The sequence below is a fragment of the Phoenix dactylifera genome, chromosome 14 (assembly GCF_009389715.1).
Source record: "Phoenix dactylifera cultivar Barhee BC4 chromosome 14, palm_55x_up_171113_PBpolish2nd_filt_p, whole genome shotgun sequence".
Classification (NCBI taxonomy): Eukaryota; Viridiplantae; Streptophyta; class Magnoliopsida; order Arecales; family Arecaceae; genus Phoenix; species Phoenix dactylifera.
The window spans coordinates 8,114,796-8,131,604 of NC_052405.1; the positions used below are offsets into that span (position 1 = coordinate 8,114,796).

General features: G+C 35.7%; 1 protein-coding gene across 4 annotated transcripts; it reads right to left on the reverse strand.

Annotated features, from left to right (window-relative positions):
• Nucleotides 1-275: 275 nt before the first annotated feature.
• On the reverse strand, nt 276-15,784 carry LOC103720521 (chaperone protein dnaJ 10). 4 transcript variants are annotated; one of them, XM_039133527.1, is made up of 10 exons: nt 15,433-15,784; nt 14,937-14,996; nt 14,735-14,817; nt 13,034-13,187; nt 10,319-10,448; nt 9,688-9,846; nt 9,426-9,592; nt 8,484-8,564; nt 2,940-3,095; nt 276-580 (listed from the first exon to the last, which is right to left on the reverse strand). In XM_039133527.1, the coding sequence occupies exons 1-10, from the start codon at nt 15,520-15,522 to the stop codon at nt 503-505; spliced, it is 1,158 nt and encodes a 385-aa protein (XP_038989455.1). In that variant the 5' UTR covers nt 15,523-15,784; the 3' UTR covers nt 276-502. The 4 variants fall into 4 exon arrangements, with proteins under 4 accessions (XP_038989455.1, XP_038989454.1, XP_038989456.1 ...); XM_039133526.1 differs by having other exon boundaries at nt 9,414-9,592; nt 15,433-15,779; XM_039133528.1 differs by having other exon boundaries at nt 2,940-3,074; nt 15,433-15,778.
• Between the last annotated feature and the right edge of the window lie 1,025 nt (nt 15,785-16,809).

Here is a 16,809-nt window from a genome sequence, read left to right on the forward strand (position 1 = left end):
AAAACAAGAACAGAAGCAAGCAAGAAAGAAATCCCTCGGAAATGGGACGCTGCAACCACTGAATCATAGCACGCTGTCGATAATTCTGGGTTACTCCGGTCGGAAAGGGGAAAACGCCCTGGCTCTCTTCAGAACTCTGCCGTAGACAAGTGTTCATAATTTTCGGGGCTAATCCCGCTGGGGTCATGTCTGGCGGCTTCACAGCATCATATTTAGTGTCAAATTGTGATTGTTTTCATTGGCTTGAAAAACATGCCAGGTGTGCCAAACAGAGATGAATAGCATAGCTTCAGACATCTTATCAACCGCTTAAATGGAGATTGTCAGGCACACCCTTCTTTAAATATACATATTACAGAAACGTCGGCCTCTCTAAGTCTGATACAAATGTTTGCAGGGAAAGAAAAGGCTTCAATCATAAAAGGAAATCCATTAGCAATGGACTGAAATTGACCTGTGCAAGCAAGTACATACTAAATGGTAGCTGATAGCTTCTTACTCATCACTTGCTTTGGGGCTCAAAATCATCATCTACATCATATGCTGGATTACAAAGGCATCTAAAGAGCCTGCCAATACCCTAGAACATTAGCAAAATAAAACTTCAGTCTGTGGAGGCATCTGCATTCATGATGTTTGCTAGATTACTAAAATTCTGGTCTGAGTGGATTTTCAAATAAAGTCTGCATTACCATGTAACTGAGATATTGGAAACTAATGCACGAAATTAACCGTATCTGCAAAAAATTATAAAGTGGAGCAATTGCATAATTATAAAAATTAGCCATATACATGGTCAGTTGAACTGAGATATGGGTTAGGGGTATGGCACTGACACATATAGGAGACAGTCTAAGCACTACATTCTTTTTAGGCTTTAACAAAATAATAAAAAAAATTATTAAAAAAAAACCGACATAGAGATTTAATCAATCAACTGAGGCTACAGAGAGAAATCCACAATTTGCAACTTTAATGGTACATTGAGAGGGGGAAGATGAGGAAGATGAGAGGGCAAACGAAGTCCCCCCATTAAATAGATGCATAAGTATCCAGGCCTACTATTCGATCAACCCAGAGTCAAAAAATGCCATCTTTGGACACTTAACTAACCAAAAAGTTTTTGTGTACGATAATGCAAAGGAAATTAGTATGACTATCATGCCTTGAGAAGTTTAATTTCACATACCCAATAAAGACGAGCGTAAGCTATGGAGGAATATGAAATTAAACATTGTACAGTGTAATAGAGAGGCAAAAATATGGAACATACACAAGCTTGCAGCATGCTCAGATGTGCGTATAGGTATGCATTCACTTGTCTATGCATGTATGTAAATGCATAAGCACGTATTTTAATTGTAAAAGATTATTTTGTTTTCGGCAATAGCTACATTCAAAACAAAAATAAATAAATAAATAAAATCACAAGGCTGATAAAGGTAATCTCAAGATATTTCTAGAAAATGTTTCAACCTCACCTACCCAGCTAACTGTAGGGTAGCATTTAAACATAAACCTTATCACTTGGCATGCAGGTGCCACCTGTTGGAACCCACATGTCAGGGAGAGGGTGTGCGATTAGATCTTGTCAAAAGTGCATATATTAAGTTTTGTTCTTAATTTTTCTTCGAGATAACATGGACTAGAAAAAACATAGTCTACAGCAAGTGAGAAACAATGGACCAAGGTTCGCCGTCTCGGTACGAAACCCGTACCGGTGCCACACTAGCACAATGTCGATACGGTATAGTACAGAATTTTTTGGCATACCGAGTGTTGGTACGCCACCCATATCGAATACCGATACCAAACCGGTATGGTACGCTTTGGTACCGTCCGATTTAGACCGGTACAGCATACTCGCAATGGACAAATCCAAACAAGTTCATATTTTACTTTTTCAAATCTCAAATTTATCATGCAAAGGGCTCCCTTAAGTATCACCTTGAAGGAGATTTATAGACAGCATGTCCATGCAGTAGTTAACATGGAAAATCCATATAAATCACTAATCCACATACCAGATAGAAAACAACACCAGCATTCAACCAGTTTCTCAAGGAGAAAAGAAAGAATGATAGAGCAGAGGAAATTAGAGAAGTCGGATACAAATGACTTGAAGGCAGCAGGCTGATTAGCAGGTAATTTTATAATATTTCAAGCCAGGTCATCAAATCAAGCCTATTCATGAATATGATTTGCCAGACCTGGCCCATTGACATCACTGTAGCTTTCAGTCAAACCCTTTGAACGAACACGGTACTTCTCAAGTCCATACTACCTGATCTTGGCAAGTAAACATCCCTTTTAGATGGTATTAGGCCACATGAATCTTTAAAGGTTTCACCGTTCACCATATTTCTAGACCACCTGGTCAATACCTACCAAAGTGCAAGATCGATTTAAAGGTGCCTCTTTGTTTTCAAAAAAAAACCAGGGAGACCTATGCAGTGTAATAATTACCTAGGTCCAAATACTTGGGGATGCACCACCCAAAAAAATTAACATGAAAGCTCCACTTGTAAAGCAGAGGTGTAGCCCTTGGGGCAATGCCCCATTTACCGAAGTGCCTACTTACACGATAATGCAAATTAATTTATGTTCTAGTATTTTAACATCAACTAATTGTTTGTTGTCACATGCTATACAATTTCTATTGATTTTGGGGGAGAAAATAGTTGATGTTTAATGTTTTTCTTCAGGTTGAGCAGTTAAACTAATATAGAAGCGTACTGTGCAGTTTAATAACGATTTATATGATTTTTGGGGAACCCTACTGGCAACTCCTACAATAACTGAACATTACCTATTCAGTAGAAAGAAGAAGCTACTGATAACAGAAGTATGCCCTACACAAACATGACATGCCTACAGAGCATGAAGATGCATTAGATGGTACGAGGGGGAAAGGGGGGAATTAAGGCCTTCAGACTTGCCTGAGTAAGTAAAGGAGTCCGATATGAAAGCGTCCGTGGTAGATCCTCAACAGAACTAGCATCAGAACTGCTCTCACCGTCATCTGGAATGTTTTTCTGTTTTGATGTACCAGAAGGTAATGCATGTCTTTCTCCCTGTAAACATGAACATAGAATCTAAACATTAAATTTGTAAGTTCCATCCCAAAGATAGAACCATCATCAGCACCATAAATTAGGTGTTCTGCAAGAATTGAAAATTAAAACGACTTAACAATTTGCTCAACAGCCATACACAAGTATTTAGATATTCCAAGAAATCTAAGAACATCAAATGACACAGAACGGTAACAACAATCTCTTTAAACAGTGCTCTTTAGCCTAGATGTAGTTGATAATCACCAAACATGCATGGTCCAAGCCGCATGTGATGGCAATGAGTACTGGTGCAAGAAAGTAAATGTTTTAGAAGCACTTTAGGCAAAGAAGCACTTAGGTAAAATTTTGTAGAGACTAAAGAGGCAAGTACATTACTTTAGGTAGAAGATTCCCGCTGCTAAGTGAGAGACCAGAATGACTGCAATGATTCAAGGTAACAACCACAATGATTGGTGTTTCAGCCACGTTAAATAAACAAATAGCTGCATAGAAGGGATTCGAACTTATGATATCCAGCAACTTGTGCTTTGATACTACATTAATAAACTAGAAAGGGCATCACAATGTATGAGGCTCCCACCACTACGATATCTAGAGAAAATCAGATGATGTACATAGACTAACCCACATCTGCAGAGAAGTTATTTCCATTTTTCGAACTTATGACACCCAGGTCATGATGGAGCAACATTTCCATCGCACCAAGGCCCACCTTCTATGTTAATAAACAAAGTGACCCCAAAAGCTTAAGCTGATGAGGAATGGGTCAACATTATATAGTTCATTTAATTTTAGTAAATTTATCAAATAAAGTCACGGGTGACCATACATTTACATTTAAAACTAGATGAAATGTCTTGGTTCAAGATGTGTATGGTTTGAATCTCCAATGTGCATGATATCCAATTTTCAAGTGCTAGAGAAGCAGAGAATAGGGGTAGAGCTTAGTTAAATGAGGCACAATTACTACTTTAACGATTGATTGAACACTAATTATAATTTTGTTTTATTATATACTAATATAGGATATAAATGTTTTAAAAATTAATTAAATGTGTTGAATAATATTTACATTGATGCATAATTTCCTAGTTACAAGTTTGTTACATTTATAATTATCACTAATGGGCCTCATGTTCAAAAAAGTTGTCTATTGTCTTACATAATATATAATAAAATTTCCGCTATATATAATTTGTCAAAATTAAATGTATCTCTCTTTGTTGGTACCTAGTACTAATAAATTATTGACCACTTAAACTTACAGCTCTTCATATGGATACACAAAAAAACAAGTAATTATGAGAGGCGAGCATAAGCATTCGAGGCAGTATTGTAAGATAAATAGTACAATTTCACTCAGATGGTTTTATAACCATGAAAAAGAAAACATAATAGATTTTTAAATCGGTGATTTCTTTTTTAGAATGTTCTTTTTTCTTTAAAAAAAAAAGAAAGCACTAACCTACAAATATATTTGTGCTTTCTTAGAACAATTTCAATAAAAGATCTCTCATCCATCTTTCTCCTTCAAGAAAAAAATAACAATTAAAAGAGAGAGAGAGAGAGAGAGAGACTTACTAGGATGGCTATTCCCATGGGGAAAGGAGAGAGGCACAAAACCTATTAAAGGTTTGACAGCATTGTTGCAACAGTAGAGGACTTAGCGACTCATGGGACTAGAGAGTTCGACTTACAACTTTAAAAGCAGAGAAAGTAGGGAGATAAAGTATTTTTTTATTGGTTAACTACGAGAACAACCAAGACCTTAGCAAGAGAGAGATTCTTTTAGAAGAAATTTGAGAGAGATATTGACCGTTCAATGTGCATCAAGAATTAGAAGAGTTGGAGAGGGAAGGTGGCACCATGAATCACATAAAGTAAAATCCAAAATAAAAAGGCAAGATTTCAAATCATTATAACAAATTTTCTTTATGTGGGAGCCCTTGGCACAATGGTGAGGTTGCTTCAATGACCTGGGTGTAACAAGATGGAAACAAGAAAACAACCTCCCTGTAGACAGGGATAAGAATGCATCACTCTCCCCAAACCCCATAGTGGCAAGAGCCTCGTACACTGTGACACCCTATTTTTAATAACAACTTTCTTTAATACTTTTGCAAAGGGTAACCCCATAGTGGCAGGAGCCTTGTGCACTGTAACGCCCTATTTTTATAACATCTTTTCTTTGATACTTGGCAAAGGGTTTTCTAAAGGAAATATATTTGTGAAGGGTCTAGGTGGGGTTTGGCATAGGAAAATGGAATATAGAGAGGAGGGCATGTGACAAAGTGGAAATAGGAGAAAAGGCAGGGGGCAAGACAAAACTCATAGATGTCAGAGCAAGGGTATACTCATGGCTTGTTAGCACTGCCCTTCCTAAGAATCATATATGAAATTTTTCTTGGAAAATATCCAAGCTTTAATAGTGCAAAAAGGGCTTTTCCTACCTATCACAACAAGAAAATTAACTTCATGTTCAAATATTTTTTGGATTAGCATAAAAGCCCTTTTATTCAAAGCTATTTTTGCATTTTGTATGAATTAAGTCTTTGATACTTTTCACCTACCATCTATGCCTAAGAATTAAAAAGAAAAAGTGGAAAGATTCAAGATCAAGCTGTTCTCCAAAAAATAAATGAAAAGCAAAAACCAATGTAGGATAAAGTACAAGAATGACCTTCAAAATGCCTTGATACACAGCACTCTTTAACTAAAAATCATATATAAATCATGGGAAGCCCATTGGGCTAAAATCAAGCATAAACACATTCATAACATTGCAAAGGCCTAGATACATTCTTAAAGGATCATGAACAAGAAGAGAAATAGTAGAACGTATACCTCTAAATGCGAGGAAGAGAAAGATATAAGACAGATAAGAGAATAAAAAAGAAAGACAAGACAATAAATAGTGCACGTTTCTTCATCCGGTCATATAGTTTTATAAATCGGTATATGAGCTAGCACAATGCCCTCTAGGTATTTAAGTGACCAACTAGCCCATATAGAAAAGCCACTCACTAAAGGGAGACATACATATATTTCGTTAACTTATACTAAGTATAAAGCTCTTTGTAAAAGCTCAAATCCCCAAATTAGATGTCCAAATCACATCAACATACAAAGTGATATGGCGTAATCTAGAAAGATTCTCAAATGAGAGAACAAACCACATGAATATATCTCTATCTTAGTTCATGTGTTTATGGATGTATGTTGTGTTGTATTATCTGTGCAGGGAACATGAGTTAACTGTCTGAAGAATTATAGAGTACATGATGAGTAATCTAATTGGAAAATGTAAAATGATGTATAGAGTTATTGGCAAGTGCTAGAAACATGGACCTCAAATATTCATTTGCCTTTATTATAGAAAAATCCAAAATTTCTTGGACCAAGAATTAGTAAAAAGAATTACAGAGAAAATATTCAAGTTTACTTTGTTGAGAAAGCAAACCACGGAGTTGAACAGCACAATTTGTAAGGCCGCATACTAAATGAATATCTTAACAATATCGAAATTAACTAATAAAGTAATAACCATCTCTAGAAACATATTATATGATCGTGTAAATCATTTAGCCACTGAAATTAAAGACAAAGGCACTTATAATACATTAGGTGTTAAAATTCACATATATACTAGTAGCTAAAATTCAAACTATCACCTTTGTGTATATTATTTGCTAGTATTCCAAGATGGATTCAATAACACACACAATTTTAGCAGTATTTGTAAAGATGAAATTCAAAACTCTAATTAAGCAATTGAGGTTGCCGACTGAAAAAGTTGGTAAAGTCTCTTATATTGATGCAAGAGACCTAGGTTTGATCCTGCCCTCGCCTCAACATGGAGCTGAGCTTGTATCTATCCTAGTTCTTCTTTTTCCTATTTGCTATTAAGATTTTGGCTTTTGCAATAAAAGATAAACACAATTCTTTGCGTAGCACCAAGAGATGGGAGAGGGGGTTTGCAAGCCTACAACATCCATGTGAATCAAGGTAGTGGAATAAGATTCATTAAAGGTTTCAAAGATTTTCAAGGGTAATGGACATTATCACGATAGTACTGGATGGTGAAACCATGGTTTCAAGTGCTGGAAATATAGTCCTAGCTCAGTCGGCGCACACCATACCGAGCTAGTGCTAGTATACAACACTAGTCAACATGACGTCTATTTAAATCTTCTTTTAATACTTTAATTTAAAAAGAGATCTTGAATTTTCTTTTTAGTGCATGGTGCACGAGACATGCCAACATGGCACATGTACTCTACTGACGGATAATTAGCACCCCCACCAGCATCAATACTTCAACTTTTGTGAAACACAATAAATGTGGTTGGAATAAGGTTTGTTTGCTTTCATTGTTATTATGATTTCTTCAATGTCCACTTCAATTGAATGATGATTGTTAACATGCATAGTATTACTATCTTAATAAAGAGAAATTATTAATGAAAGCACCAAAATGTTCTTTACCATGTAGTTGTAGCAATGGTTCATGCACTACTGCAACCACCTACAAAGATGAGCCAAGGTCTGCAACCTCGGTACCGGGTACCATATCGGTACCTTATCGACTCGATATGATATGGTACGGTACACTTCTGTATCGAAATAGCTTTTTTACCCATTTTTTCAATTTTCATCTCTGTGTGTCTCGGTATGGGGCAATACGCACCTCGGTACGGGGCAGTACGCACCTTGGTATGGGGCAGTATAGGGCTTGCACTGACTTGAATGTGCGTTTTGTACCGATTTTCTCTTGGTACGATACAGTACACCCCATACCTGGCAATGCGGTAGACCTTGAGATGAGCTGATACATATCCACGTGTTGTAACATGTCCACAAGTCATACTCGAAAATTCAAGACAAAAAATTATATATATTTAAACTAGTAGAGATGTACAACAAAAAGGTATGGGGCAATACGGAAGACCTTGAGACGAGCCGATACATGTCCACATGTTGTAAAATGTCAACAAGTCATCCTCGGAAATTCAAGACATAAAAAATTATATTTATTTAAACTAGCAAAGATGTACAGCATAAACAAATCTGAGCATCTAAAACATGATAAAAAGCATGGAAAGAAGCCATGAAAAAGATTATTCTCTTTACATTTAATAGTTTAACTTTTTGTAGTAGTTTCTAATATTTTATTATCTTATTTATTTTTTACAGATAAATGTCTAATTTCTGATTTCTTGATCTTCACAATTTAGACTTTTTTATACATGACAAGATTTGACTCTCAACCCCATGTCCATGCATCAGCAACTTGAAGCAGGCAAAATAAAAGAACCTTATCCAAGAAAAATTAGCAAAGTTTATCAAGGCTAAAATCTATAGATAAATCAAATGGCAACAGCAAAAGTATAGATATTATCATTATACCTGAAAAACTTTTCCAAGAATTTTCAAAGCTAGTGCTCGGGCCCTAAGTTCCTCCTTCTTGACATTGCTTTCTTGCAATACCTATGAACCAATTTGACAAAGGCTGAGAAAATAAGTCTGCCAGCCATGTAAAGCAATAAAGAAGTGAAAATACAAGTTAAAGATTGAGCTACATTTCTCTTAATCAAGGTGTAAACAGATATGTGACTGATGGGAAAGAATTAAAAGGAGCAACAAGGTAATATGACTTTTAGATAAAATTCAAGTGGAAATTCAATTCAGTCCATTGCAAAGAAATCATCAACATTTCCACATTTATAATTTATTTCTTTTTTCAAAAATAATAAATTGATGTCATGGAATCCATACATATAAAAATATCTAGATGAAAGACTACAAACAAACAGCTATAACCATAACCATCCAGTTTCTCCCACCTATTTGGGGTCCACTTCATGGATCCTTATTCTCCAAAGTATTCCTTTTTAGAGCCACCTCTGATGTGACTCCAAGCTTCTCCATGTCTTTCCTCACAACCGCCATCCATGTTAAAAAAAGACAGTACAAACAAATATTTTTCAAAAAGATTTTTTGGCCTAGAAACAAAAGAGATGATTGAGCCTGACTAACAATTTTCAGCAAAAGAGCTTTGTGAATGGAATAAGAGCAACAGATTTAATATGTCCAGTCCTATGGTCATTTGATATAAGATGGCATCTAAGTGTGTGCTCTACTAAGAATATTTTGAGACAGTGCTTTTCCTGCTGCCTCACTCTATTTCATGTGAAGCTGTTAAGATGATGAATTTCCAACCATACACTAACCTGGCATAAAAGTAGGAATTTTTAATTCATATGCCAGCCGTAGAGGTTTTATTTCATGATTGATTTATAAGGCATAGGAACACAGCAACAAATCCTTTCAACATACCATTTGGCATACATGTAAAAGGGTTACTTCAATATCTACTACATTCAGTTTCCATAGTGAGTTCATCATCAAGTCCTTGTTCATCCGGATGTGTAACTCAATATCTTTCTCAGCACCACTGCCATCTTTGTTGATTTGGCGGCAGATGTCTTCTTGCAGCTGCAACAATTGTAAAGCACCTGGGCCAAATGTTTTTCCAGCAAAGTAGTCAATAATTAGGACAAAGTTCCAAAGTTATTACAGATTTGCATGAGAGAACACTTCAAAACTAAACCTTTTGCTGCTGTAATTTGTGACTTCCAAAAATGGCCTTTGTTTCGCACCCATTCAGTCAAAAATGGCACCCCTAAATACATGACCTTCTTGCCCAGCTCTTTTGCAGCCTGTCTTGCATAGACATAGCCAATGGTGTGTAGAATATCTACTCCAAAAGCTGTATTTGCAAAACAAGGAAGAAAAATTGAAGCTTGCCTCTATCATTTTGGGCTTTATATATGTATCACTTGTCATGTGTATTGTTTAAATATGAACAAACAAAATAGTACTTAAAATAGGGTTAATATAGTGACAGCAAAATAATATTGTGGAAAAGAAGTCCAGCATTCTAAAATTCTACAGAAATAAGCAGAGAGTTGAAACCAAGACCACCATAAACAATTAGATATGATAACATCAATTTTCTTCTCAAGCAAAACCACTTGATGACAGTACTCAGCCCAGATGAAAATGGTGAGGACTTGATGAAAAGTCAATCGTTGGCTTTAAAAAGAAAGGCTGGAACTGTGATCTTGATTTGGTAAAGAGTTTCAAATTTGTGTGCGCGCATATATATAGCAAGAACATAAAACCAATCAGACCAAAAACCTTTACCATTTCATGCACATTATAAATGTTTGGACTACAACCTGTGTTAGAAAGTCGCTTTGCTTCAGCTTCTGCATGATGAAAGAATCCCTCTTTGTTGCCGTGAACATACAGGTTAAGGAAATCTCTCAAAAACTTGGCAAGTTTTTCTTCCCTTTCTCTCTGTATAGCCTTAATGAAAATAAACAAAGAACTAAAATAAATTCAAATTTCAACTAGAATACCTTTAGACTTAAATAATAAAAATTTAAAAGAGCTGCTTAGTTGGGGAGATTTTGAGTTCAAACCAATTTCTCCAACTAGAAAACAGCATGACACAAAAATGAACACAAAGTGCATATGCTGTCAATCACTTAAAACCTTGCATAAAAACTGGTGCTTTAGACAACATGTTTCTGGAAGAAAAATGGGAAGTGCAATGTCAGCTTAGCCAACGATAGCTTCTCTAAAGAATACATCACAGAAGGATGGCATATATATATGTATTCATCAATGATTGTGAAGAAATAGCCCAAAGGATTTAATTTATAATATTATGAATCTCATGAACAATTAAACTCTTATATCAATTGTCTAAAACTCATGGTGCTGGCAACAAGTTAATATTTGAAGTTTATTACAAGCTTCAGTCTTATCAATGTGCATAACACTATGGAAGATTCAAAATTGAGAATTCACACATATCATGATACACATCAACTAAAAACCCAAAAAAAGAAAAAAAAAGATGGGGAGAATTAACATCAAGTACAGTAATTGCTTGATTGTAGTTTAGAAGTATCAATAGCTGCTAAATTTTGGTTCATGTGTGTTCAAGATGTGAAGATCATGATCAATGGTGTGGCTTCTTGATTTGCATACCCAACATGAATTTTTAAGCTATAAAAACAAGTAACATCCATTATATGACAATTCAATTTGTATTTTAAATCTTTATTTATGTTGATGAATCTATAATCCCCATAACCACTTATCAAATTAATAATGCACACACCTATAATCATTTTTAAAATGAATTTTTAAAAAAGCAAAGAATTAAGGCCCAGTACCAATTTATGACCTATAAGATTGTGTCCAGCATTAGATCCTATCTATTGTCAAACTAGTTACAAAGATAAAACCCTACCAAACTAACAATAGTTCATCTTAAATGGCTCAAAATCATGGCTTCATATATAAAATCATATAATTAAACTCGCTCAAGTCTATAATATGAATTTGATCTAATTCCATCATTTCCAAATCAAGTCCCAATACGAACCCAAGAAATGTTGATGTTATGGTCATCAAAGATACAATTATTGGCATAATGTTAAGTAATACAGTTAAGTTGAGTAAGCATGCTTGACTATCTTGGGCATGGTTTTCCCTCATAATAAATTTATAAAAAGGAAAGAAAATGTTTACAGGTTGCCTTCATCATGATCCCTTTTTTTGTAACAATTTTTTATACAATTCTTATGTTTTTGATTGAAGATGAGGTAGAACTTCCTACCTGATAGACACCCCTAGTGACAAACCTAGCATTTTTGGTATTACTATAGCTCCCTTTACCCTGTTTTCCTCCCCCACAATTGTAGTTTAACGGAGGTAAGGCTTGGCATGTGTTGGGCTGTGTGTGTGGGAGGGTGGGAGCTTAGGGCATGCAGGTAGATAAACAGGCAAGGGCAAATGGACACTAAACAGAGAACATATGTATAACCATGATTTCATTAATATTAACATAATGTGATGGCGCAGCATACTGAAACTTGATTGACATATATGACTGAGTGAATCACATTGCAAACTGAACAATTCTGTGCATATCATAAGAGTAATGAGCCATTAAATTCCTCAGCATGTGTTTGTTTATATCCATCTTTACCATCATCCAATCTAAATGGAATTCAGAGACAAGTAATAGCTGCTGGAAAGTTGAGGTGAATGATAAAGTACAGTTCTCAAGGGACTCAAAGGAGTAGAAGACATGCTAAGGTTAAAGGGAAATGTATTTAAGTACATAGCAACTCGTTAAACCACATTTAGAGAAGACTGAGGAGTTAGAAACATATGGAGTTCACCAAAGAGCTAGAAACAACAGCTGATATCATTCGCATTTGGAGAATGCTGAAGAAAACATACTGCTGATATCATTAGGAGAAGTGGGGTGTGTGCCTGTTGAAGAAAATTGCGAGCTATCGCAATTGATTGAGCATTTAACTTTAGAATGATGCATGACCAAAACTGAACAGGCAGAGTATGTTATCTTATGGGAAAACCATTAGAGGGAGAAAAGATTCCATCACACATCACAAGGAAGACCAAAATAAGCATAGGAATAAGAGGCTATCGAGTTGATCATTTTCTAGCATGTAAGACTTTGATTTCTGATTAAAATTGGATTTATGAAGGCTCTACCTTCATTCAACCCAATGATACACTCAAGTTAGATGTCAAACCACATTATTTATAATAAGCGAGCACTGACAACCTGGTAAAATATCAGTTTCCATTGTCAAGAATCATCGTTCTGATAATAGAGCACTTCTGAGATGTATCAATAATAATGCTAGTTCAGTAATTGTACATAAAATATGACATTATATGGACCAAAAATTCTAATACATTAAAACCAACAAACATGAATATGCACACTCTGTGATACATGTATAAACAAATGGCATGTCATAATTCCAAACTGGAGGATTTGATTTGGAAAATATTGCCATGCAGACAGTTCAAAAAAATTACTGAAGCCTTGTTTCTGTACTTACCTTCAATCTATCTTGAAGTTTCAAAGGATTGTCATTTTCGCTAGTTAATTCAGTGGAAGCCATTGATGCCACAGCAAGGTGTCCTATATAATCCTCAAATAGTTCGCTTCCAAAAAGTAGAGTAAAGACAGCAGTGGCGTCTAACATGTTTTCCCTGAAGTGATGCAAAAATTTGGTATAGTAGAAATTTTAAAATAACCGAAAAATTTTGATGAGTAAATATTAATAGAATTCTAAGTTATACAAACTGAAGAAATGAGAAGATTTGCAAAGAGAAATAAATCATTTGACTATCTGTTCGTTCCTATTCTTTTATTTTATTTCCTGTTGTAATGTTTGTCCATTCCTTGTGCTTCCTCCTTAATTAATGGACTTTAATGTTTTCAAAAATAAACATTTTAATTTTTATCCTTGTGTCATTAAATTTGCAATGTTCACACTGTCAAAAACACATGGCACATCAAGCTCCTAATGTCCTCTAGAGAGGATCTAGAATTTGTAAAGTATGTCCTCTAGAGAGGATCTAGAATTTGTAAAGTATGTCCTCAAATGTATGAGTCTATGCAGGATTAACAATTTAAATATCTAGCATGATTAAAGGTATTATATTGGAATTTTGTGCAGCATGGTGTAGCAAAAGACCAGTAGATTCCAATGTATTTATCTTGCCAATAGAATGTACAACTACAGGAAAATTTAGTGGCAGTCCTTCCCCCAAAGTAAAAGATTTTTGGAAAGAGGCACACTACACAAGGTCATAAAAAGTTTTTGATAAGTCAAGGTGACTCTCACAAGAATGAAATGCACTTTTAGAGATATAAAGAAATCAGAAGCATACTGAATTGGCATTGAATCAAGCAAAGAGAACAGAGTGGAAAAGGTAGGTGATAAAAGAAACCATTTGATGCACCCTATTTTGCTTATCCAAGGCAACAAAGCAAAACAATCATGCTGTTGGCACAAACTAGCTCCCAAGTTGAAAAGCATGACCTCTGGTTATCTTGTGACACAACAGCCATTTTAATTGGTTGTGCACAATGCGATATCCATATCTTGTGATAGGTGTCCAACACATTAATTATGTTGCGTCAGCTAGAGTGTGATAAGGGAAGCATGACTCACTAAAGAGATAACGTAACATCCATATTTCAGATCAACTTCAGTCCTTGGAAATTGGTAGAGTTTTCCTAGGTCTTTTGTTTGAAAAATTGCAAATAAGTTTGCTTATTGTGATTACCAATAAGATCAATTCTTGAAATGACCCTATCATCACCAAAAATAAGAGTGCCAAAACAAACTCTTTAAGCCAAGCCCAATCTCAGCACTGTAAGCATGAAATAGGTGCCTTGAAATCAACTGACCGGAACATGATCGACAGATCAAACTTAAAAGGCCACGATCCAAAATCATGTCAAATATAGAGCTCAAAATGAAGAATGGGAAGACAGAAGCTTGTAAGGTACTGGAAGAAGAGGAAAGAAATTATTGTACGATGTTCCTTTACGTACAAATTTTTGTCCATTAACTATTCTAGGAAGTTCTGTCATGATCTATCAAGAGGTAGCACCTACTGTACACTGTAGACAATGCGTAGAATTGCATGGGTTATCAAATCTCTATTTCATCATCATCGTCTTTCATCATGGTATCTAACAAGAATGAGGCCATCTATCTATACAACCAAGCAATAACGTAGCTTACCTAGATATGCTATTTTTACCAAATCCATCATAAGCCCTTCTTTGCACTGGGTCGCTTAGTACCTGATAAGCCTCTCCAAGTTCCTGCAAGGAGCCGCAGTTCCAATTACTCAAGAAGCTTCTCATACAATCAATCAATCTATATTATATATTTCAATGCAAATCATGCCAGAAACATTAACAGCTTTTTAGCTTCAACTCACCTGAAATCTCTCAGCTGCCTGCGGATCATTTGGATTTTTATCAGGATGGACTTGCCTCGCCTGCATTAATGCAACCATGAACTCCTCAATACCAAAGAAAGGATAGATATAGGATCATAGCAAACACAACTAACACTTGAACAACTCAAGAAAGATCACTGGTCTGGGTAAGAAATAACAGAACCATAAATCAACAAATTGGTGAAACCTAATCCAATGCACCCCGCTCTAGAAATCAAAACCATAAACTTATCATAACAAGAAGCCGGAAAAAAAAAAACTAGGTCTTCCTTTATTTCTCTCTTTCTCTAATTCTTCCCAAAAAAAGCCCACACTGACATAAAAACAGAAATATAAATCAAGAAACGTGAGTCTTTGCTGCTTCGATGAAACCCTAACCCAACACACTCCACCTCCGGGCATCAAGACCATAACGATAGCGAACTAACAAGGGGAAAAAGAAAACTAGGGTTTTGTTTCTATCCTAGGAACCCACCTTGAGATAATAGGCTTTGCGGATCTCCTCCTCGGTGGCGTAGGGGCTGACACCGAGCACGTCGTAATACTCCGTCTCCTTCGTCGCCATCTCCTCCCCTCCCTACCTGCCCTTCTTCCTCCGCCTCCCAGATCCTTCGCCCTTCTCTCTCCCAACAAGAGGGATGGTGGGAGAGGAAAAAAAAAAAAAGGTGGCGGTTTCGGAGCCCCACATCGCCATCTTTCCAGTTCCGCAAGAGAGATTAAAGAATTGGGGGAGGGGGGAAGATATGGAGGTGGGGAGGGTGGAGAAGGGAGGAGGAGAAGCCGGAGAGGCGCTTTGTTTTTTAATTGAATGATGGCTTTGTTTGTTTAGTCCCATATTCCTTATGGGTGGGTGGAGGGTGTGAAGGGTGGGCTGGCGCTCTCGCGAGGGATTTTGAAAATTAGCTGGCGGGGTGATGATTACGGTTTGTGGGGTATATAGTTTTCGGCGCGCAGGTGGTGGCGACCAGGAAATCAGGATTGGAGGTCACCAAACTTCTTGCATCTTGAGTGCTTTCAGGGACATTACCTTGTCTTGTGGAAGTATGTATAGGATTCTTTATATGTTTTGAGGTTTCAAACAAAGACCTCTCCTAGGAAAGATAAATTTTGTTATGGTAAATAATTACATAATTTATTAAGATACATGAGTGGAAAAAATTCATCAAAGAAAAAAATTGTTTATTTAAATAACAAATAATAAAATTTGTCCCCCTTTTGTCTTGCCCATTTCAGGCTACCTTAGTTTTTAATTCTTTCAACTTAAGTGTATTGGCTAGCTGCTTACCAACCAAAACACTCTGAATGAGGGAGATTTCAAATTTAAAATCTAAATGTTTCTGCCCCTTATTTTTATCAAAAAAAATAAAGAACTTTTACATCATTTCCTAATGAGTTCAAACTACATGATTGATGAAATTTGATAGATTAAAGAAACTCCAATAGTGATAGTGAATTATATATATATTAATGAAATATTTTTAAAAAAAGAAATCATGAAGTATTCATTTGAAACCACATAATCCAACAAACAAACCTAAATATCTTTTATCTTTTCTTTTTGGCGTGCTGCCGATAAAAACAAATAAATGGCAGTCTAACAAAATAAAGCATTCTTTTTTGGGGGTATTGCATCAAGAAAAGGAAATAAATGCCTTTATCATATAGGAGTAAATAGCACAAGCAATAGTTACAACACTTTGAGTAGTGCATGGAAAATGTGATGCTACCAGGGTTAAAACTGAACAAAAATCATATGAAAAGGGCACCATAGAAAAAAATATGGGACAAAAAAAATTTTTTGACACATTTTCTCTTGCATCTATTTTAAAGAGAAAACCTAAAAATTAAGTAG

Bases quoted from the DNA above. Each gene is read 5' to 3' on its own strand.
- LOC103720521 (XM_039133526.1), bottom strand. From the start codon at position 15,522: ATGGCGACGAAGGAGACGGAGTATTACGACGTGCTCGGTGTCAGCCCC. The intron at 10,449-13,033 runs GTAAGTACAGAA...ATTTTCATTAAG, and splicing joins AACTTCAAGATAGATTGAAG to GCTATACAGAGAGAAAGGGA. The intron at 3,096-8,483 runs GTATAATGATAA...TTTAATGTTTAG, and splicing joins TTCTTGGAAAAGTTTTTCAG to ATTCTATGTTCATGTTTACA.